The 24,161-nt window shown below is 48.6% G+C and overlaps 1 protein-coding gene across 3 annotated transcripts; it reads right to left on the bottom strand.

Moving 5' to 3' along the window:
* Positions 1-7,583: 7,583 nt before the first annotated feature.
* LOC140420294 (uncharacterized) lies at positions 7,584-24,067 on the bottom strand. Of its 3 annotated transcripts, none has more exons than XR_011946272.1 (2): positions 23,857-24,067; positions 7,584-7,870 (listed from the first exon to the last, which is right to left on the bottom strand). XR_011946272.1 is itself a non-coding variant. In XM_072504327.1 (2 exons), exon 2 carries the CDS (start codon positions 16,880-16,882, stop codon positions 16,079-16,081), a length of 804 nt encoding a protein of 267 aa, XP_072360428.1. In that variant the 5' UTR covers positions 16,883-17,371; positions 23,857-24,010; the 3' UTR covers positions 15,833-16,078. The 3 variants fall into 3 exon arrangements, 2 of the variants coding, with proteins under 2 accessions (XP_072360428.1, XP_072360429.1); XM_072504327.1 differs by lacking the exon at positions 7,584-7,870 and adding an exon at positions 15,833-17,371 and having other exon boundaries at positions 23,857-24,010; XM_072504328.1 differs by lacking the exon at positions 7,584-7,870 and adding an exon at positions 15,833-17,371 and having other exon boundaries at positions 23,885-23,982.
* Between the last annotated feature and the right edge of the window lie 94 nt (positions 24,068-24,161).

Here is a 24,161-nt window from a genome sequence, read left to right as displayed (position 1 = left end):
TCTAACCGCCAGGCCCAAAATCTCATCCTCGTTATCAGAGGCCTTCTGCTGCACCTCCTTTATCGCCATTCCCTGCATCTTCTGGGTCTCCACCAACCTCTCAATCAACGCCTTCATAGGGGCCAGCATCTCCGCCTTTAACTCCGCAAAACAGCTTCTCAAAAACTCCTGCTGCTCCCGTGACCACTGGGTCCACGCTGCTTGATCCCCGCCAGCCGCCATCTTGCTTTTTCACGCTCGTTCTCTTCTCCAAAGCCGCTTTTTTGATTGTCCCACTCCTGGTCCACTCCATACAGCGCTGGGGGACCCTCACTTTTCCCTTCTCACATCGGGAATCGCCATCAAAGTGCCGCTGGAGCTCGGTAAAAGGGCCCAAAAGTCCGTTATCGATGGGAGCTGCCGACCGTGCGACCTACCTAGGCATAGCCGCAACCGGAAGTCCCAGTGAAAGAGTGTTTGTACGTTTGAAGATATTTAGTTCCCATTTCTGTTTGGAACTCCCAAAGCATGCCACCTTGCTGTGGTGGTTATATGTTTTTTTATGTTTAATTTATTTGGGTGGTCCTCTCAGAAGAAAACTATGAGGGTATGAGGGGCAAGTTAGATATAGAACATGCAGTGCAGAAGGAGGCCATTCAGCCCATCGAGTCTGCACCGACCCACTTAAGCCCTCATTTCCACCCTATCCCTGTAACCCAATAACCCCTCCTAATCTTTTTGGTCACTAAGGGCAATTTAGCGTAGCCAATCCACCTAATCTGCATGTCTTTGGACTGTAGGAGGAAACCGGAGCACCCGGAGGAAACCCACGCAGACACGGGGAGAACATGCAGACTCCGCACAGACAGTGACCCAGTGGGGAATCGAACCTGGGCCCCTGGAGCTGTGAAGCCACAGTGCTATCCACTTGTGATACCGTGCTGCCCACAGTTGTTTAAAGTGGATTGGGAAACTGATGGGAAACAGGGAATATTAAAGGAAATATTACATATTTACCAGGTGGTCGGTTAGCTCAGTTGGCTGGTTCATGATGCGGAGCGACGCCAACAGCATGGGTTCAATTCCCAATACAGAGGTTATTCATGAAGGCCCAGCCTTCTCAACATTGCCCCTCACCTGAAGTGTGGTGACCCTCAAGTTAAGCCATCACCAGGAAGCTCTCTCTCTCTCAAAGGGGAGAGCAGCCTATGGTCCTTTGGGACTTTGGTGACTTTCATTTTACAGAATACAACAAATATAGATTCCTTTAAGGGACAGAAATCAAAGTTAAAGATCCCATTAGAAGGAAGAGGCTCTTGAAGTGGCCAAAACAGTAGTAAGCCTGAGGATTGGGAACTTGTTTGGAATTCAGCAAAGGAGGACCAAGAAACTAATAAAGAAAAAATAGAGTATGAGAGCAAACTGGCGAGAAACATAAAAAACGCTCCAATAGGAATGTGAAAAGGAACAATTAGCAAAGACCAATGTGGGTCCATTCCAGGCAGAGACAGGAGAGTTTATAATGGGGAATAAGGAAATGGCAGAGAAACTAAACAATGTGTGCCTGTCTTCATGGAGGAAGATACAGAAAATCTTTCAAAAACTCAAGGGAACCAAGGAACTAGTGTGCAATAGGGACTGAAAGAGATTCGTATTAGTAACAAAGTAGTACTGGAGAAATTAATGTGGGTTGAAAGTTAATAAATCCCACAAAGGTTGAGCTCTACATACCAGAGTGTTGAAAGAGGCGGCTGTAGAGATAGTGGATACATTATTGTATTCAACTCTCCTCACAATAAACAATAACATTCTATTAGCTTTCCTAATTACTTGCTGTATCTGTATACTCGCCTTTTGTGATTCATGCTCTTGGACATCCAGATCCCTCTGAATCTGAGCTCTGCAATCTCTCACCATTTAGATATTAAGCTTTTGTTATTCCTTCTACCCAGATGGACAATTTCACCTTTTCCCACATGATTCTCCATTTGGCAGATTTTTTCCCACTCACTTAACCTACCTATATCACTTTAGTCTCCTTATGTCCCCTTCACAATTTACTTTCCTTCCTATCTTTGTATAATTGGAACATAGGAGCAGGAATTGGCCATTCAGCCCGTCGAGCCTGCTCCACCATTCAGTACGATCATGGCTGATCATCCACTTCAATGCCTTTCCCCCACACTATCCCCATATTCCTTTGTGTAGGGGCTGGTTTTGCACAGTGGGCTAAAACAGATGGCTCGTAAAGCAGAACAAGGCCAGCAATGAGGGTTCAATTCCCATACCAGCCTCCCCGAACAGGTGCCGGAATGTGGTGACTAGGGGCTTTTCACAGTAACTTCATTTGAAGCCTACTTGTGACAAGTGATTTTCATTTCATGTTATTGGTATTTAGAAATCTGTCAGCCTCTGCTTTAAACACACACAGTGACTGAGCTCCCACAGCCCTCTGGGGTAGAGAATTCCAAAGATTCACAACTCTCTGAGTAAAGAAATGTCTCCTCCGAGACCGATCCTAAGTGACTTCCCCCTTATTTTGAAATTCTGTTCCCTGGTTCTAGAATCCCCAACCAGGGGAAACATCTCACCTGCATCTGTTGCCAATTATTTTTGGCTATCCTCAACAGACACAGAATACAAAGCAGCTGATAAATGTGAAGAACAGATGATGAATGCTGCAGCATCGATAGCAACCTGTCTTACCATCAAGAGAAGAATTCTGCTGTCAGAGCCAGGCAACTACATATCAGTGAATTGTTGAAGCTTTTCTTGTGTAATCTTGGAGGCCGCTCCGGTCTTTGGAAATCTAGGAGTGGATACATTTATGCTCACGATGGTGACATGTGAGACTAAAATGGACTATACTTACTACACTCGCATGTATGTTTGCCTGTTGAAAAATGTAAAACGATATTACAGAGTATAAGTTGCATGTTTAGTTTAGCACAGAGCTTAGCATGGTTTAGCACAGAGCTAAATCGATGGCTTTGAAAGCAGGCCAGCAGCACTGTTCAATTCCCGTACCAGCCTCCCCGAACTGGCGCCGGAATGTGGCGACTAGCGGCTTTTCACAGTAACTTCATTTGAAGCCTAATTGTGACAAGCAATTTTCATTTCATTTCATGTAATCATAAGAAATGTTTAAAATTCAAAACGTTTTTAGAAAAATAAAGCTATCAGCGTACATCGCTGGTTCATCTTTTTAAAGGGGAAGGTGTGACGATTGGAAGATTTTAAGAAAATTTGATTATAAATGTATTGGGCAATTTAAGGGTTAAAAGCGTGGGGTTAAAGTGTGATTCACTGCAGTGGTCCTGTTTTTATTTTAAAGAAGGATCCTGTATTGCAGGACCTGGGTGTTTTTAGTAGCCAGAAGGTGAAACTGTCAAAGGAATGTGTTTTTCAGTCTGGGCTAATGGACTGTGGTTTGACTGGAAAGTACTTGTGGAATTACTGTACTTTGCAGCCGGCAGATATCATTTGTTTTCCAGCTTGGGGAGATGAGGTCATTTCTGGGTGGAACCGAGGAAGGCAGAAAGGCATTTTAGAAATCTTTGGAAAGCAGTTTTTGGAGAAAGATTTGGAGCGAGGAGTTGAATCTTTGGTCCACAATTCTCCCACAGTAAGACAGATCGAGAGCTGTATCTTTCTTTTCCTGTTGTTTAATGGGAGATTGAGTAGTGACGTTTAAATGGGTAATTGTAAGCTGTTGTTTTTGGGTGTGAAGTTAAAAAGTTTAAATTGTAATCATAATAAAGTTTTATTTTAAAAATAACCCAAGCTCTATTTCTTCATGTGATCACTCCTGGAGCGAATCATTCTTTCCGCACAGTCTGACAAATAAACTGAAATATTGGGGATTTGGTCCAGTATCCTAGACACTGTTGGGATCTGGTCTGGGATCGGAATAGTGACCAATGTAACAATTGATTGGAGGTCCATTTTCCAGTCAGTCCTCCAGCACCTTCCTGTCTCTCTATTAGTGCGACGTCCATGGCAGTTACCCAAATGGGGCACAGGCCCCGTTATTCTCAGTCCTCAGCTCTGTCTCCTGGCTGTCATTGATACAAGCGACAGAGACAGAAAGGTGCAGAGGAGGAAGTGAGAAGTTAAAACTTGTGGCTCGAAATCAACACTTCAACATTTGTCAGTGAAATATATGTTATTGGACTTCCGGGTGCGGCTATGCAGAGCTAGGTCGCATATTCGGTAGCTCCTGCTTGGAACGGACTTTTGGGCTCGTTACAAGACCCCCACGGCATTTGTTTGCCATTTCCCGGTGTGGGAAGAAGGCTGCAACATTCCCCCGACAGTGTCCCCCAGGAAGGGTATGTCTCTTGGTTGCCAGACACGGCAGAAACAGTGAAAGATTTGGCTGCAACTGCAGGATAAACGGGGCCTCTTCCAGCATGCAGGCGGGGGAAGGGCAAGCTTAAAGCTGCAAGCTGACCTGAGGACCTGTATCAAAGGTGAATTCTAGCAGCAGAGGGAACAACTGTGAAAAGATCTCATCAAGGCCACTGAAGGGACTTCCGGCTGCGGTGATGCCTAGCTAGCCGCACGCTTCGGCGGCTCCAGCTCCGACGGACCTTCGGGCTCTTTTAAGAGCCCCAACGGGGAATTTTTCGACGACGCAACCCGGTGTGGGGTGTGTGAGAAGGGAGTCCCCCCCCAAATGAAGGAGGAAAAAACCGGCGGCTGCAGCGCGAGGAATCGTCGACCAAAGGGTCAGAAAGAGAGAAGTACAAGATGGCGGCGGAGAAAGCGCAGGCGACGTGGGGGCCTGAGCAGGATGAAATTGTGAGACGGTGCGTGGAGCTGCTGAAGAGGGAGGTGCTGACCCCGATGCTGCAGGCAATCTAGGGGCTCAAGGAGACACTAAAGACCCAGGAGACAGAGCTCCGCGTGGTGGAGCAGAAGGTGACAGATATCGAGGACGAGATCCTGGGCCTGGCAGTTAAGACACAGACGCACGAGGCACTTCATAAAAAGTGTACTGAAAGGATCGAGGCCCTAGAAAACGGAGCGTGAAGGAAGAACCTTCGGATACTGGGTCTCCCTGAGGGTGTGGAAGGAGTGGACTGTGGAGCGTATGCAAGTACGATGCTGAGCTCACTGATGGGTGCTGAGGCCCCTACGGGCCCCTTGGAGGTGGAGTGGGCAAATCGGATTCCGGCGAGAAGACCAAAAGCGGGAGAACCACCCAGGGCGATAATCGTGCGATTTTACCGCCTTAAGGATAGAGAAGAGGTCCTGAGATGGGCTAAAAAGGTGCGGAGTAGCAGATGGGAGAATGCAGTGGTACGGTATACCATGATTGGAGTGCGGAGGTGGCGAAAAGGAGGGCGAGCTTCAACCGAGCCAAAGAGGTGTTGCATAAAAGGAAGGTGAAGTTTGGGATGCTGCAGCCGGCAAGACTATGGGTCACGTATCAGGAGAGACACCATTATTTCGAGACGGCGGAGGAAGCAAAGACCTTCATCAAAGAAGAGAAATTGGATCGGAACTGAGGGACTGATGCTGCAGGAAATGTTATTGTTAATGTTATGGTTGAAGTTAATTGAGAAGTAAATTGGGAAGGGGGGAGACATTGGGGAAATATGGGCGCCGGTGAGGGGGGAAAGACGGGACATAGTTGGAGAATGGGGAGGGGGAGGGGGAGGGGAAAGGGTGCTGGTGACGGCGCCGCTACCGATCTCACCTAAAAAGTTTACCACGAACCCGGTGGTGGCGGCAACATTGAATATCTGGGGACAGTGGAGGCGACAGAGAGGGGTGCGGGGAGCCCTGGTGGGGTCCCCAATCAGGAACAACCATAGGTTCGCCCCAGGAAGAATGGATGGAGGATTTCAGAGCTGGTACCAGTTGGGAATTAGGAGGGTGGGAGATTTATTTATAGATGGGACTTTTGCGAGCTTGGGAGCATTGGAGGAAAAGTATAAGTTGCCCCGGGGAAATTTCTTGAGATATATGCAGGTGAGGGCGTTTACTAGACAACAGGTGAGGGAATTTCCGTTGCTCCCGACACAGGGGATACAGGACAGGGTGCTTTCAGGGGTGTGGGTCGGAGAGGGCAAGGTGTCAGAGATTTACCGAGAGATGAGGGAAGAGGGGGAGGAGTCAGTGGGCAAACTAAAAGGAAAGTGGGAAGAAGAACTAGGGGAGGAGATAGAGGAGGGTATGTGGGCTGATGCCCTAAGCAGGGTAAATTCCTCTTCCTCATGCGCCAGGCTTAGCCTGATTCAATTTAAGGTGCTACATAGAGCACACATAACGGGAGCAAGATTGAGCAGGTTCTTTGGAGTGGAGGACAAATGTGGGAGGTGTGGCGGGAGCCCGGCAAACCACGCACATATGTTTTGGGCGTGCCCGGCACCGGAAGGGTATTGGAAGGGAGTGACGGGAGTGATTTCGCGGGTGGTGAAGGCCCGGGTCAAACCAGGCTGGGGGTTAGCTCTATTTGGAGTTGCGGAAGAGCCGGGAGTGCAGGAGGCGAAAGAGCCCGATGTTGTGGCCTTTGCGTCTCTAGTAGCCCGGCGCACGATCCTACTCATGTGGAAGGAGGCGAAACCCCCCCGGACTGGAGGCCTGGGTAAATGATATGGCGGGGTTCATTAAACTGGAGCAGATAAAGATTGCCCTGAGAGGATCGGCTCAAGGGTTCACCAAGCGGTGGCAGCCATTTCTCGACTACATAGGGGAACGTTCGAGGGAAGACAGATGACCAGCAGCAGCAACCCGGGGGGGGGGGGGGGGGGCTTAGTTTAGTTTAGGTCAAAGATAATGGGGTTTTGTTACTTGTGTATTGTTAAAAATTTCTGTATTGTTATTGTTGCGTTTGCTTTGTAAGAGGGGAAAAATTGTTGTTTGGGAAAAAATGTTCAATAAAACATATTTAAAAAAAAAAAGAATTATAAAAGAAATATATGTTATTTATACTGGGTTTTAATTATTAGATTTAGGCATCGGAGGCAAAGGGTGGAGGGTTTTAATGCGTAACTTTTCCTTTCTAGCTAGTGTCAGTCATAGGTCAGTGGGCAGCACGATCACCTCTGGATCAGAAGGTTAAGACCCAGTTAGGGACCTGTGGACAAAAACCAGTTCCAACATTCCTGGTCCCAGCACGGAGGGAGTGCTGCACTGTCTTTCAAACAAGATGTTAAACAGAGGCCCTGTCTGCCCCTCTCAGGTGGATGTAAAAGTTCCCACAGCCACTATTTTGAAGAAGAGCAGGGGAGTCATCCCGGTGTCCTGGACAATATTTATCCCTCAGTCAACATCACTAAAAACACATCATCTGCTCATTATCACATTACTGTGTGTGGGATCTTGCTGTGTGTAAATTGGCTGCCGCGTTTCCTACATTACAACAGTGACTATACTTCAAAAGAACGTCATTGGCTGTAAAGCACTTTGGGACATCCTGTGATTGTGAAAGGCGCTATAGACATGTAAGTTTTTAAATTGAAGGTTTATGTTATCTGATCTTGTTATCTGGAACTTAATTGATTTGAGCCACACCCAACTTGCAATTTAATAAATTCACTTTGGTTCAGACAAGACTTTAACCAATTAAGACAAAATCAGAATTCTCTGGATAGTAAATTTGAAAATAAGTTTATTAAATGAAAATGTTTATTGAACAACTTTAAGACATTGACTTTTCCAACTTCATGTGGGTGATCAGTCTGTAGAAGCGTAACCCTCTCTGGCTCCTTCTTTGACAGTAATTCTTGTGGAATTCAGCCTTGGGAGTCTGGCTCCTTCTTTCACAGTAATTTCTTTGGAACCCGGCCTCGGGAGTCTTCAGTACTTGGCCAGCAAGGAAGATCTTCAGAACCTCTACTTTTATCCCCAAAGTGACCATTATCTCACGTCAGAGTTGGGTCTGTTGTCACATGATATTTGGTCACTAGATTAATTGAATTGGATCCCCAATTACTGACACCACCTTCTCTCATTATCTTAGACAGGAATACAATAGAACTGTTTCATACTATCCCTTTATCTGATTCTATACAATCCCTTATTCATACAGTTTCAAATGTTGAGGCTAATCAGAGTTTGAAGGTCTCTCTTGTCAGTACATTTATCCTCATTGCACTTTCTTTATACACAGCAATTAACCGTTGCCATTTTTACAGCAAATGAGAATCAGGGCACGATCGAATGGCCATGATGCGCATGGCGTGAATCCAAGTGCGCCAGTTAGATCGCAGGAGAGTCCGAAATTGGGCACCAAGCGCCAATCGGTTTCCGATCTAACTGGCCTATTCCCATTGGCCGGATTAAGGCCAATCTCCATCCCGTTAACGGGAAGGACCCCCTATCTAAAGGCAAAGCTTGATTTAAGCGACTCCCCAGTCGGTCACATGGACGCCGATGAGTATTGGCCCACACAGACATGGGCCAGGCATCACGGTACCCAAGGGGTTCCCGGGCCATGGAGGCCCCCGAATGGTCAGGGATAGGGCAGGGTGCCCCCCGGCACAGCCCCTGGGACGTGTGCATCTTGGCACTGCCAGACTGGCGCCATGGCACCGCAAACCTGGGTATTTCACACTCTGCCCACTCACTAAGATCATTCATAAAGACTGAGTCTTGATTTTGTGCAACAACCATGTCTTTCTCTCCATTTCAAATCCCGTGAAAATCCAAACACAGCGTATTGTGAAATGATTAGATTTAAAACAGAACGAGTTGTTGAGATTCACTGCCTAATAAAGGTGCAGGAAGGAAATTCAACAATAACTTTCACAAGGGAACTGGACAGATTCTGTAGGAAAAGAAACTTGCCGGGTGATGGGACTAATTAGTTAATTCAAAGAGCTAGCATGGGAACAATGGGCGGGATGGCCTCTTTCTGTGCTCACTGAGACTCGTTTGCATTTGAAGAAAGTGGGAAATATCTGGAAGCCACTTCCTACGATGCAGGTAGAAGCCGAGATGATGGAATGTTTCCCAAAGGAAATTGGATGGGCTTTTAAGAGAATTAAACTGACAGGGATACAGGAATAGGACGGGGCAATGGTTTGATCTACAGAGATCTACAAGTTGTGAATCTTTGGAATTCTCTACCCATGAGGGCTGTGGGAGCTCAGTCATTGATTGTGTTTAAAACAGAGACTGCCAGATTTCTAAATACCAATAACACAAAGGGATATGGGGATAGTGTGGGGGAAAAGGCATTGAAGTGGATGATCAGCCATGATCGTATTGAATGGTGGAGCAGGCTCGACGGGCTGAATGGCCAACTCCTGCTCCTATGTTCCAATGATACAAAGATAAGCAGGAAAGTAAATTGTGAAGAGGACATAAGGAGGTTAAAAAGGTAGATGTTAAATGAGTGAAATAAGATCTGCCAAATGGAGAATAATGTGGGAAAATGTGTAATTGTCAATATTGGCCAGAAGAATAAAAAAGCTTATTATCTAAATGGTGAGAGGTTGCAGAGATCTGAGATTCAGAGGGATCTGGGCGTCCAAGAGCATGAATCACAAAAGGCGAGTATACAGGTACAGCAAGTTATTAGGAAAGCTAATAGAATGTTCTTGTTTATTGTGAGGGGAATTGAATACAAAAGTAGGGAGGTAATGCTTCAGTTATACACGGTAGCACAAGTGGATACCACTGTGGCTTCACAGCTCCAGGGTCCGAGAATCGATTCCCCACTGGATCACTGTCTGTGGAGTCTGCACGTTTCCCCGTTTCTGCGTGGGTTTCCTCCAGGTGCTCCGGTTTCCTCTCAGTCCAAAGGCGTGCAGGTCAGGTGGATTGGCCACGATAAATTGACCTTAGTGATCAAAAAGGTTAGGAGGGCTTATTGGGTTACGGGGATAGCACTCAAGTGGGTCGGTGCACTCGATGGGCTGAATGGCCTCCTTCTGCACTATATATTCTATGTACTATATTGGCGAGACCACATCTGGAGCACTGTGTACAGTATTAGTCTCATTTAAGGAATGATGTAAATGTGTTGGAAGCAGTTCAGAGAAGGTTTACTGGACTCATACCTGGAATTGGAGGCTGGTCTTATGAGGAATGATTGGACAGGTTGGGCTTGTGTCCGATGGAGTTTAGGTGACTTGATTGAACCGTATAAGATGCTGAGGGACCTTGACAGGGCGGATGTGGAAAGGATGTTTCCTCTTGTGGGAGAATCTAGAAATTGGAGTCACTTCAAAAGTAATAACTTGCCCATTTAAGGCAGAGGAGAACTTTATCTCTCAGAGGGTTGGGAGTCTTTGGAACTCTCTTCCTCAAAGGGCAGTGGAAGCAGAGTCTTTGAATATTTTTAAGGCAAAGCTGTATAGATTCTTGAAAATCAAGGGGGTGAAAGTTTATCGGGGTAGGTGGGAATAAGACCACACTAAGACCATAAGGAATAGGAATAGGCCATTCGGCCCTTCCAGCCTGCTCCACATTTCAATAGGATCATGGCTGAAACCAACATTCCTCACGTTCACTTTCCTGTCCTTTCCCCGTAATCCTCGGTTCCCTCACTGATCAAGAATCTATCTCAGCTGTGCAACACGGTGGTGCAGTGGTTAGCACTGCTGCCTCACGCCGCCAAGGTTCCAGGTTCGATCCCGGCTCTGGGTCACGGTCCGTGTGGAGTTTGCACATTCTCCCCGTGTTTGCACGAGTTTCGCCCCCACAACCCGAAGATGTGCAGGGTAGGTGGATTGGCCACGCTAAATTGCCCCTTAATTGGAAAAAAATGAATTGGGCACTCTAAATTCACATTTATAAAAAAAAAAGAATCTATCTCAGCCTTAAATATACACAAGGACTCTGTCCCCACAACTCTCTCAGTTCCAAAGACTCTCAGAAGAAATTCCTCCTCATCTCAGTCTAAAATTGACATCTCTTTATTCTGAGACTATGCCCTCTGGTCAACTCTCCCATGAGGGAAACATCCTCTCAGCATTTACCCTGTCAAACCCCTTAAGAATCCTGATGGTTTCAATGAGATCACCTCTCATTCTTCTAAATTCCAATGAGTAGCGTCCCAACCTGTTTAACCTTTGCCCCAAAGACAATCCCCCCATAATGGGGATCATCCTAGTGAACCTTCACTGAACCTCCTCCAATAAAATATCTTTCCTTAAATAAGGGGACCAAAACTGCTCTCAGTTCTCCAGATGTGGTCTCACCAGCACCTTGTACAGCTGCAGCAAGACTTCCCGACTCTTACACTCCAACCCCCTTGGAATCAGGGCCAACATTCCATTAGCCTTCCTGATTACCTGCTGCACCTGTCTGCCAGCTTTCTGTGTTTCGTGCACAAGTTCCCCCAAGTCCCTTTGTGTTGCAGCTTTCTGCAGTTTTTCTCCATTTAAATAATACTGTTCTTTTGTTCTCCCTTCCAAAATGAACTTCACAATTTCCCACATTATGCTCCATGTGGCAACTTTTTGTCCACTTGCTTAACCTCTCAATATCTATTTGCAAACTGTTTGTATCCCCCTCGCAACTAGCCTTTCCATCTATTTATGTGTCACCTGCAAATTTGGGCACAGTACGTTCGCTTCCTTCCTCCAAGTCATTAATATAAATTGTACACTGTTGCGGTCCCAGGACTGACCCCTGTGGAACCCCACTGGTTACAGGTCACCAACCTGAAAAAGAACCCCTTATCCCCACTCGCTATTTCCTGCTCATTAGCCAATTCTCTATCCATGCCAATATCCTACCTCCAACTCCATGGGTTCTCATCTCATGACAACGTTTTGTGAGGTACCTTGTCAAAGGCCTTCTGGAAGTTTAAATAAAACACAAGAGCCGGGGCAGCATGGTAGCATTGTGGATAGCACAATTGCTTCACAGCTCAGGGTCCCAGGTTCGATTCCGGCTTGGGTCACTGTCTGTGCGGAGTCTGCACATCCTCCCCGTGTATGCGTGGGTTTCCTCCGGGTGCTCTGGTTTCGGCCACAATCCAAAGATGTGCAGGTTGGGTGGATTGGCCATGATAAATTGCCCTTAGTGTCCAAAATTGCCCTTAGTGTTCGGTGGGGTTGTTGGGTTGTGGGGATAGGGTGGAGGTGTGGACCTTGGATAGGGTGCTCTTTCCAAGAGCCGGTGCAGACTCGATGGGCCGAATGGCCTCCTTCTGCACTGTAAATTCTATGAAATTATATCTACTGGTCCCCCTCTATCCACTGGTTGAAACCTCCTCGAAACACTCTGATAAATTAGTCAGACACGGTTTCCCTTTCACAAAGCCATGCTGACTCTGCTTGATTAGATTATGATTTTCTCAATGTGCTGCTATTACTTCCGAATAATTGATTCCCACACTTTTTGCAACAATAAATGTTAGGCTGATCATCCTATAGTGTCTCGTTTTTGCCTCCCTCCCATTCTGAATCGGGGGGTTGTCACATTGGCAGTTTTCCAATGCTCTGGTAGTTCTCCAGAATCCAAGGATTTTTGGAAAATTACAATCAATGCATCCACTATCTCTTTCAGTCCCTCGTGCTCAATAGTTCCTTGGTTCTCTCGTGTTTTTGAGACAATTTCTGTGTCTTCCTCCGTGAAGACAGACAAACATTGTTTAGTTTCTCTGCCATTTCCTTATTCCCCATTATAAACTCTCCTGTCTCTGTCTGGAATGGACCCACGTTGGTCTTTGCTAATCTTTTCCTTTTCACATTCCTCTCGGAGCTTTTCAAGTCGTGTTTTATGTTTCTCCCCAGTTTGCTCTCATATTCTATTTTCTCTTTATCAGTTTCTTGGTTCTCCTTTGCTGAATTCTAAAACAAGTTCCCAATCCTCAGACTCACTACTATTTGGGCCACTTTGAGTCTCCTCCATTGATCTAATGGAATCTTTAACTTTTCTTGTTAGCTATGATAGCTTCACTTTTGCTGTTTAATTTTTGCTTCTTAAAGGAATCTATATTTTATGTAAATAAAATGCGAGTGGTTGCCTGTCTATTGTCTGTCGTCATACAAAGAACAAAGGACAGTACAGCACAGGAACAGGCCCTTCGACCCACCAAACCTTCTCGGATCATGATAGCTGTCTAAACTAAAACCTTCTTGGACTTCCGGTGACGGCGGGCGGGAGGCAGCCGCACAATGGAGGGCTCCCATTCGGGAACAGCATTTTCGGGGCTTTAAGATCGGTCCCAGGGTCCACGGAGGCGGCAAAAGCAGGGAGAAGGCACAGAGGCGGTAGTGAAGGCACAGTGAAGAACAATGTCGAGGGGGAGCAAAGAAACGGCCATAAAGAAAACAGCTGAAGGTCCGTCAAGGAGTGGAAAGGTCACCGCGGGGTCACCAAGGAAAATGGAGGCTGGAGCACCAGGGGAGGCCGCACTGCTTACGGCTGAAGAAATAACTAAGGTGATGGCTGCGGAATTCGAAAGGCAGTTTACAAAATACATGGAGACAATGAGGAAGGAGATGAGAGAGGTTTTGAGTGTGCTGGTGGAGGAGGCGATTTCCCCGGTGACGACGGCGATGGCGAGCACAGTGGCGGAGGTGCGGGAGCAAGGGGAGGCGCTGAAGGAAGTGGAGGAGACATTATTGCAGCACGGTGATCAACTTACCTCGATGGGGAAGGAGATGCGGAAGGTGTTGGACACGAACAAGAATCTGCGAAGAAAAATGGAAGATCTGGAAAACAGATCCAGGCAACAGAATTTGAGGATTGTGGGGCTGCCCGAAGGAGTTGAAGGACCGAGGCCAACTGAGTATTTTGCCGCGATGCTGGCGAAACTATTGGGGGAGGGGGAGGATCCCTCCCGATATGAACTGGATCGGGCTCATCGGTCGTGGAGGCCTGTACCAAAGGCGAGTGAGCCGCCAAGGGTAGTGACTCTGTGCTTCCGTAGGTACAGTGTGAAGGAGAAGGTCCTGAACTGGGCCAAGCAGAAGCGGGTGGTGCAGTGGGCTGGTATACGTGTATACCAGGACTTTACGGTGGAGCTGGCGAGGAGGCGGGCTGCCTTCAACCGGGTGAAGAGAGCACTGTACATTAGCAAGGTGCAGTGCGGCATTGTATAATCCAGCGAAGCTGGGGGTGACTTACAAGCTCAAGGACTTTTATTTTGGAACGGCGGAAGCAGCGGAGGAGTTTGCGAAGGCAGAAGGACTGTGGCAGAACTGAGAAATTGAGAAATGGCCATGTGCCGATGTAACCTCAGGACTGTATTTTCTTCTTTTTTGTTTCACTGCGCGCGGGTGTATGGGCTAAAGGAGCCAATGTTGTATATGTTTGGACAAGAGAAGAAATGGGACTTTCAGTCGTAATGAGGGTTCTTTGGGGTGTAGGTGGATATGCGGGGTTTCTGTGCTAAAAGGGGATTTCTGGGTTTTCCGAGGGCCGGGCAAGGGGGAAAGGGACCCGGGTGGGGGCCTCCATGCTGGCCAGTTTAAGCCGGCCAGTGAACGGGAGTGAGGTGGGGGGAGGGGCTGCGGCCATCGGAGCCTTGCAGAACAGGGTCCGAGTGGTCTCGCCGCGGTGGAAAGTTGGGGGGAAGGAACCGAGGTTGCGGGGAGGAGTTTTACAGGAGGCAGTGGACGGGAGGAGTTGGAGACTGGGGAGGAGTTGGAGACTGGGGGGTGTTTACAACTCTTGGGTATCATGTACGGTACTCTTTCAGAGGTTGGATGGCGTTGAGTGTAAGGGGGGGACGACTCTATAGGTTAATGGTGATCCTGGGCGGTCCCGGACTCCTTTTTCTTTTTCTCCTTTGTTTTTTGTTGCCACCGTGGGAGGATTTGTTTTATTGGATGCATATATTGACAGGTGGGCTGTTGTTTGGGGTGGTGGGAGGAATGGATCGTTGGTATTGTTAAAGGGATTGATTTCGTATTTGTTACCGTTTACTGTTTGTGGGTGGGGTGTAAACTTTGAAGGAAAATGTGAAAATGGAGAATAAAAACATCTAAAAATAAATAAACTAAAATCTTCTGTGCTTCCAGGGTCTGTATCCGTCTATTCCCATCCGAATCATGTATTCGTCAAGATGCCTCTTAAACGTCACTATCGTACCTGCTTCCACCACCTCCTCTGGCAGCAAGTTCCAGGCACTCACCGCCCTCTGTGTAAAAAAACTTCCCTCGCACATCTCCTCTAAACTTTGCCCCTCGCACCTTAAACCTATGTCACCTGGTAATTGACTTTTCCAACCTGGGAAAAAGCTTCTGACTATCCACTCTTTTATCAGGTCGTCCCTCAAATCCGTCGCTCTCGTGAATACAATCCGAGTTTATCCAACCTCTCCTGACAGCTAATACCCTCCAGGCCAGGAAACATCCTGGTAAACCTCCTCTGTACTCTCTCCAAAGCCTCCACATCCTTTTGGTAATGTGGTGACCAGAATTGTTGGCAATATCCACGTGTGGCCTAACTAAGGTTCTGTACAGCTGCAGCATGACTTGCCAATTTTTATACTCAATGCCCCGACCAATGAAGACAAGCATGCCGTCTGCCTTCTTAGCTCCTTATCCACCTGCGTTGCCACTTTCAGTGATATGTTTCTTGTAATTTCACAATGTACCACAGACAACTTGCCCCTCATACCATGACAGTTTCCTTCTGTGAGAAACACACAGATAAATTAGGCAAAAGAACCATGTAACCACCATAGCCCATCTTCATGGCAACGTGGCTGCTTTGGGAACTAAATATCTTCCAACGTGCAAACACCTTTTCATTCTGTGCTCCTCGTCAAACTTGGAACCAGGTAATCGCAACGAGGCTCAAAAATGGTCAGCCCACCGGAGGCAGAGGTGTTAGACCGGCCAGTCCAGCAGAAAGAAACCCTCCAATCATCACCATTCACTAGATGTCAGAATGAACAAAATGCAGTCCTGGATGTCAGTGAGAGCAGAAACAATAACGGAGCCAACATCTGTAATTTATTGTGAACTTGTTGGAGTCACAACAGGTACGATGAATCACAAAACCCCTCCCCACATTGAGAGCAGATGAATGGTCTCTCCCCAGAATTAACTTGCTAGTGTCTCCGTAGTTGGGACGGATCATTGAATGTCTCCCCTGCTCAGCAGGTGAATGGCCTCTTCCAGGTGTGAACTCACTCGTGTTCCTGCAGGGTGTTTGCATATCTGAATCCCTTCTCTCACTAAGAGCAGGTAAATGCCTTCTCCCCTGTGTGAACTCGCAGATGTGTCTGCAGGTAGGATAACCGAGTGAATCCCTTTCCACACTGAGAGCAGCTGAACGGCCTCTCCCCAGTGTGAACTCGCTGGTGTGTCAGCAGGCTGGATGATTGAGTGAATCCCTTCTCACACTGAGAGCAGGTGAACGGCCTCTCCCCAGTGTGAACTCGCTGGTGTGACTGCAGGCTGGATGATTGAGTGAATCCCTTCTCACACTGAGAGCAGGTGAACGGCCTCTCCCCAGTGTGAATCCGCTGATGTACCCGCAGGTCAGATAAATGACCGAATCCCTTCCCACACACAGAGCAGGTGAACAGCTTCTCCCCAGTGTGAACTCGCTGGTGTACCCACAGGTTGGATGGATCACCGAATCCCTTCCCACACACAGAGCAAATGAATGGCCTCTCCCCAGTGTGAACTCGCTGGTGTCTCCGCAGGACGGATAACCGACTGAATCCCTTCTCACACTGAGTGCAGGTGAACGGCCTCTCCCCAGTGTGAATTCGCTCATGTATCCGCAGGTCAGATGAATGACCGAATCCCTTCCCACACACAGAGCAGGTGAAAGGCCTCTCCCCAGTGTGAACTCGCTGGTGTCTCCGCAGGTTGGATAACTGAGTGAATCCCTTCTCACACTGAGAGCAGATGAAAGGCTTCTCCCCAGTGTGAACTCGCTGATGTATCCGCAGGTTGGATGAATCACTGAATCCCTTCCCACACACCGAGCAGATGAACGGCTTCTCCCCAGTGTGAATTTGCTGATGCATCCGCAGGCCGGATGAATGACCGAATCCCTTCCCACACACCGAGCAGATGAACGGCCTCTCCCCGGTGTGAATGTGCCGATGAGCTTCCAGTACAGATGGAGCCCTGAATCCCTTCCCACAGTCCCCACATTTCCACCGTTTCTCCAGGGTGGGGATGTCCTTGTGTGTCTCCAGGTTTGTCGCTCAGTTGAAGCCTCGTCCACACACAGAACACGTGTACGGTCTTTCCCCGCTGTGAATGGTGTGATGTTTTTTCAGGCTGTGTAACTGGTTAAAGCTCTTTCCACAGTCAGTGCTCTGGAACACTCTCACTCGGGTGTGTGTGTCTCGGGGCTTTTCCAGTCACACTGATGTTTTGAAGCAGACAGAAAAGACAAACATTCTAGATTCAAAGTCCGGTGATATTCAGTTACAAGGAATTGAGGGACTCAGTCAGATTGAGACGTGACGTTTGAGATTTCGGTCTGTAATTCCTCCTCTTCTAATATCCTGTAAAAACAATTTACAAAAGTTATTTTTCTTCTCCTCATTTTGGAGAAGGTATCCTGAGGGTAACGACAGTCTGGCCGTGGGGTTAATCCTCCGGGTCCTCAGTCCTATTGAGGAATGTCTCCTTGGATCTATTGTGGTGGTGATTCTTTTGTATTTTTGTTATTATGGGAGGGTTTATGTGTTGTTGACTTTATCCTACTCTGGTACAGACGGGGCTTTTATCCGTGAAAGGAGCAGTTTGGGGAAACTTTGGTGCCTCTGGTGTAAAGTGAGTTGGAGGAGGGGGTAATGGCGCACGCCCGATTGTGGTGTGAAAATCTGTTCCTGTCTCTCTGTCGCCTAACTAATGGCGGCAGTTAATCTGCAAATTTTCTCAGGGAATGTACGGGGCATCCATCACCCTATCAGAAGGAAAAAGATCCTCTCCCTTTCTTAAGGAGAAAGTCGACATAGCTTTATTACAGGAAATCCATCTGGATTATGAGGAACACTTTAAATTGAGGCGGGATTGGTTGGGGCAGTTTTTTCACCTCTTTTCCATTGAGTCGCAGGGTTGTGGCAATGCTTATTATACACTATCCAAGCAGTCAGGGTAACTCTGCCGATTACAATGTGCATGTTCAATTTCCTTTGTGCCGGTCCCCCCATCTCCCGTCCCTCCCCTCCGCCCCTTCACTCGTCGTTTCTGGGTCCTTTCCTGGGCCCTTCACTGTACAATGGGAGTTATCTGTTATTTACAAGTGGACGGTGTCCTCCCTTACCCCCCATTGATGGGCCTCCCCCCTTCCACCCCGCACACTCCCTGTCCTGTTTTAAACCTTCCCTTGGGGGGTTCCTCTTCTTCTGTTTTCGTTCTCTGCTCTCTGGTCTCTGTGTCAGTTGGTTTCTGGCCTCTCCCTCCTTTTCCCAGTAGCCTCACCCTACCCTCCCCACATCCCTTTTCCTGCCTGCTCCCTGTGATCCCGTTGGCTCCCGTACGCCCACCTCCCTCCCCAGTGTTCCATTGGCCGCTGGCTTCAAACAGGTCCTGGAACAAGTTGGTGAATGGCCTCCACACTTTGTGGGAACCATCCTCTGACCCTCGGACGGTGAACTTGTTCTTCTCCAGGTGGAGAAATTCCGATAGGTCTGCCAGCCAGTCTGAGCTGTGGGTGTTGCTGCTGATCGCCAGCCGAGCAGGATTCTCCAGCGGCCGATTAGAGAAGCAAAGGCAAGGGCGTCCACCCTCTTCCCCATGAATAGTTCTGGCTGGTCCGATACCCCGAAGACTGCCATTTGTGGGCATGGCTCCACCCTCATAACCATGGACATTGCCTATAAATAGTCTGTCCAGAATTCGACAAGTCTGGGACATACCCAGAACATGTGGGCATGGTTTGCCGGGCCCCGCTGGCACCATTCACATTTGTCCTCCATCTCCGGGAAGAACCTGCTCATTCGGGTTCTTGTCAGGTGCGCTCTGTGCACAACATTCAGCTGCATGAATCTTAGCCTTGCGTAGGAGAAGGTGGAGTTGGTCCCTTTCAGTGCTTCACTCCAGAGTCCCCACCCTATTTCCGTCCCTCGCTCTTCCGCCCATTTTTCCTGGGTTTCGTCAAGTAAGGAGCGCATCCTTATTAAGAGTTGTCGTACAGTTCCCCACAGTTTCCCTTCCCCACACTGTCTGCGTCCCGTAATTCCTCTTGCATTGTGCTTCTCAGGGTTCCTGGGTGTGCTGGTGTCTCCTTGCAGAGAAAGTTTTTGACCTGGAGCTCATCACTGTTTGGTAGGTCCAGTCTCTCCGTCAGCTCCTCTAAGGTCGCTAGTCTATTTCCCGTGTAAAAGTCCCTGACCATCAGTGTTCCCCTGTCCCGTCTCTTACTCTTGAAGGTGGCGTCGAGAATGGCTGATGCAAACCTATGGTTGCCGCAGATGGGGGCCATGATGGACACATCGGTCAGACTGAAATGCTGCCACATCTGGTTCCAGGTTCTCAGGGTAGCTCCCACCACTGGACTGGTGCTGGCGGGGAGTCCTCGGAGGTGTACAGTCGCCGGTAGAAGGCCTCGGATGCTTGGTTGACCTTTTTTGGTTGGGCTACGGGACGGCTATGGTTGGGTAACACAGTGGTCAGCAATTTTGCTTCACAGTGCCAGGGTCCCAGGTTCGATTCCCGGCTTGGGCCACTATCTATGTGGAGTCTACACGTTCTCCCCAAGTCTGCGTGGGTTCCCTCCGGGAGCTCCGGTTTCCTCTCACAAGTCCCGAAAGGCATACTGTTAGGTAATTTGGACATTCTGAATTCTCCCTCCGTGTACCTTAACAGGTGCCGGAGTGTGGCGACTTGAGGATTTTCACAATAACTTCATTGAAGTGTTAATGTAAGCCTACATGTGACAATAATAAAGGTTATTATTATACCAGTCTGCCTCTGTTATCCTTTACCTGGGCTATTTCCCTCGTGGCTGCCTTCTTTCTCAACTGGTGAACCAGCAGGCGGCGAGCCCTCTCCGTGCTCATAAAAGGTCCCTCGTGCCTGGCGGAGTTGGTCACTGCCTTCCTGGTGGGGAGCAGGTGAAAGTTCTTTTGCAGCTTCTTCCTCTCCAGCAGAAGCTCTATGGTCAGGGCCTCGGAGTATCGTCTGTCAACCTCCAGACTGGAGTTGATCAGTTGCTGCCTCACCGCTCTCTCTTCCCTGTCTCTATGAGCCTTTTGGCGATTATTTATCCCCTAATCACAGCCTTCAGTGCCTCCCAGAACGTGGAAGGTGAGACTTCCCCGTTCTGGTTGTTAGTGATGAACTTGCCGATGGCCGGTGATGTTTTCTGGCAGAAGACCTCGTCGGCCAAGAGGGTCGTGTCCAACCTCCATGTGGGGCATTGGGTTTGTCCCGTCTCCAACCTCACATCCATGTAATGTGGAGTGTGGTCTGAGATTACAATCATGGATTATTCCACTCTGACTATTTCTGGAAGCACCGATTTCCCCACAACAAAGAAGCCGATGCGAGTGTAGACCTTGTGTACTGGTGAGAAGAACGAGAATTCCTTCTCATCTGGGTGCAAGAACCGCCAGGGATCCACTGCCCCCATCTGCTCCATGAACGTTCCCAGTTCCCTTGCCAGCCCTGTCATTTTCCCTGGTTTGGGATTGATCTATCAGTCAATGGATCCCGTGAACAGTTGTGAAGTTCCCCCTCTCATGATCAGACCTTATCCCTCCTCTTCTATCTCCCCCCCCCACCCCACTGAATCCCCCCTCTTCTATCTCCTCCCCACCCCACCTGTAGCCCCCCTCTTCTATCTCCCCCCCCCACCTGTAGCCCCCCTCTTCTATCTCCCCCCCCACCCACCGTATCTCCCCTCTTCTATCTCTTCCCCACCCCACCCCACCCCACTGTATCCCCCCTTCTATCTACCTCCAATCCCACCGTAACCCCCTCCTCTATCTGCCCCACCTCCCAGATGCTCTCTTCCCAATGGGAGATGTGCCGCGGTCCCGTTCTCTCCCGTACTTCCTGGCACTAGCTTTCCCGCTGGTGTGTGGCCCCCCCACCCAGGATTGATCTGACCCCCTCCTACACCCGCTCTGCTTGTGTCCCTGCTGCCCCCTCCTCACCCTCTCCTGTGGTCTGCTGCCCTCGCCCCCTCCCTCCTATGAGCTGGCTCCCCTGTTCATTGCGAGGTGACTCAGTCGGAGCGACCTGTGAGCCCTGTCGATCTCTGGCGGTTTGGGGAAGCTGGCATTCCCAGCCAGGTTGTCCAGCATTTGGGCCACGTAGTCGATTGGGTCCCTGCCCTCGATCCCCTCTGGCAGGCTCACTATCCGAATGTTCTGCCTCCTTGACCGATTCTACTGGTCCTCGACCTTTTCCAGCTCTCGAACTGGGCTTCCAGTTTCCTCCACATGCCATTGAGCACCTTCTGCATGGCGGCTAGCACCTCCGCCAGCTTGACCGTCACGCTTAACTCAGCCTTAATGTCATCCTTCATTGCATTTAGTTCCCTGGTTAGGAACATCCTCCATCCATCGCCTGGGGGGGGGCGGGCTTGTTTTCTGGGTCACCGGTCTCTTTCTCTCGGGAAGACTGGAGACCGCTCGCCTCATGGGGTCGCCAACCCGCTTGCTCGCCACTCCTCTCCCTTGCCGCAGTGTCTGTGACCCTGCAGCCTTTCGAGCTGTTGCTTCCTGGCATTTTGTTGTCCGCACTATTGTTGAGGATGAGGGGATGTTTAACTCTGATTTTGCGGCTAAATTCGGCCGACAGTGCCTATTTTTCTTTTGTATGGAGGAGAGCCACCTGATGTGTGACTACTCAGCACATCCCCGTCACAAGTTCCCTCTCTTTTGAATGTTGACTTGAAACTGCGATCTTATGTTTTGGCGATAAGGCTGGAGGACATCCTTCCGACAATCGTGCGGGAGGACCAGACTGGGTTTATACGGGGAAGATTTTCCAGTAACAATGTTGGAAGGTTGCTGAATGTGATTCCGACTTTTCAGAAACATGCATTGAAATGAAATGAAAATCGCTTATTGTCACAAGTAGGCTTCAAATGAAGTTACTGTCAAAAGTCCCTAGTCGCCACATTCCGGCGCCTGTTCGGGGAGGCTGATACGGGAGTTGGATCCCCCAGCATTGGATGGGCTGGTGATCTCCTTCGACGCAGAGAAAGCTTTTGCTCGAGTTGAGTGGAATTATCTGGTGTATCCGCTGTGAGTCTTCGGGTTGGGTGAGGATTATATTGAGTGGATCCAATTGTTATATCACCGACCGGCAGCGGTTTAAGGGTGTCGAGAGAGAGAGACGAGACAGGGCAGCCCTCTGTCCCTTTTGCTGTTGGCCACTGAGCCATTGCCAGAATGTATCCCATTGGAATTTTTAATGTCTGTACTTCATTCTAAGTCTGATGCAGTTGTTAAATTATGAGACCCCCTATCTCAAATACATATGCTCCAATTTGACTGACTTGCTCCTCCAGGGCTTTCAATTCAACTGAGCCCAGAGTAGGGCACAGTGAGGCACAGTGGTTAGCATTGTTGCCGCAAAACAGCCAGGGACCCAGGTTTGATTCCTTGAGTGGCTATGTATGTGGACTGTGTCTGCGTGGGTTTCCTCCGGGTGCTCCGGTTTCCCCCCACAGGCCAAAGATGTGCCGGTTAAGTGGCTTGGTCATGCTAAATTGCCCCTTAGTGTCCAAAGGTGTTAGGTTAGGTGGGTTGACGATGATCAATGTACCGGATTATGGGGATAGGGTGGGGAGTCTGCCTCGGTGAGTGCTTTTTCTGAGCGTCAGTGCAGACTTGAAGAAGCGAATGGCCTCCTTCTGCACTATAGAGATTCTGTGTCATTTATGTTATTTTAATTTGACTATGCTGTTAGTCTGTTTTGTAAGGTTTTGGGGTGTGCATTGTTATCCTTCTGTTTTTCTATAATCTTACCCTCTTTCCCCACTCACTATGTTAACCTGTTAGCTGGTTGTTCAATTGATCGGGTGTTTCAAATAGCGGCTCTGGTCCCTAAAATATCCTGCTACAAATTAATTCTCAATGTGTTGCTTGTATTTATGTGGCAGTATCAGTTGTTCTACACTATACCCATTTTCCATCAATATTTCTGTTATTCTGTATTTATAGTAAAAAAAAAACATAACAAAAGAAATATCAAAAATCTGTCCAACTCATCCTTGACAATATTCAGTGACTCCCAGACTCCACTGGCCCCTTTTATTCATAGAATTTACAGTGCAGAAGGAGGCCATTCGGCCCATCGAGTCTGCACCGGCCCCTGGAAAGACCACCCCACCCAAGGTCAACACCTCCACCCTATCCCCACATCCCAGCAACCCCACCCAACACTAAGGGCAATTTTGGACACTAAGGGCAATTTCGCATAGCCAATCCACCTAACCTGCACATCTTTGGGCTGTGGGAGGAAACCGGAGCACCCGGAGGAAACCCACTCCCACACAGGGAGGATGTGCAGACTCCGCACAGACAGTGACCCAAGCCGGAATCGAACCTGGGACCCTGGAGCTGTGAAACAATTGTGCTATCCACAATGCTACCGTGCTGCCCGTGGAAGAGAAATCCAGAGACGAACAACCCTCTGAGGGAAGAGATGACTGGAAATATATAAATAGCAACAGTACAATATTACACAACTGGAAATAATAAATGTATTTTATTACAGAACCATAAATAATATATCTAATTTGTACCATTTAAAAATACGAGATATTAATTTACTGTCCCTTAAATGTCAGCCATCTCTTGGGGAAACCACCCCTTTAATTGTGAACATTGGGAAAGAGACCATCCTTTTAGCCAGACAAATAAATGTGTCAAGCTGAGGGAACAAAGGATATCAATGTCTTTCAGAGAGAGAGACCTGGGCCAAGCTTTGCAGAGTCTGCACCCTCCCTGGATTCACTTCCTTTCCCTTCAGTTGCTGCAAGTGACCAATTGAAGGTCAGAATGAGAAAAGAAAGTGTTTTACTCACAGATGTTGGAGACAGGAGGAGGTTTCACCTTCACTTCCGTTGCGACATCATAATGGGGCCCTGCCTGAATCAGCCAATAGGAATTACCCTATTCCGCGCTGCCGTCACCGGGTTCCTGTGCGCAGGCCCGGCGCTCCCCGCCCCCACCCGTTGTTTCGCCCCCCACTGAACAAGGGAGAAAAAAAACCGGCTCCGGCCAGAGCGGGGAGCCAATCGGTGATCTTCCCGCCCCCCGTCCACGGCTGCGCATGTCTAAAGGAGAGGGGAAACTGCGCATGTGCAAAGAATAGCGCGCATCCTGGGTT

This window comes from Scyliorhinus torazame, chromosome 5, assembly GCF_047496885.1.
Source record: "Scyliorhinus torazame isolate Kashiwa2021f chromosome 5, sScyTor2.1, whole genome shotgun sequence".
NCBI classification, from domain to species: Eukaryota; Metazoa; Chordata; class Chondrichthyes; order Carcharhiniformes; family Scyliorhinidae; genus Scyliorhinus; species Scyliorhinus torazame.
The sequence above is the reverse complement of the archived record's forward strand: the minus strand, read 5'-3'. Positions and strand labels throughout refer to the sequence as shown.

Excerpts from the sequence above, each read along its gene's own strand:
- LOC140420294 (XM_072504327.1), bottom strand. The coding sequence starts at position 16,882 with ATGCATCAGCAAATTCACACTGGGGAGAAGCCGTTCATCTGCTCGGTG.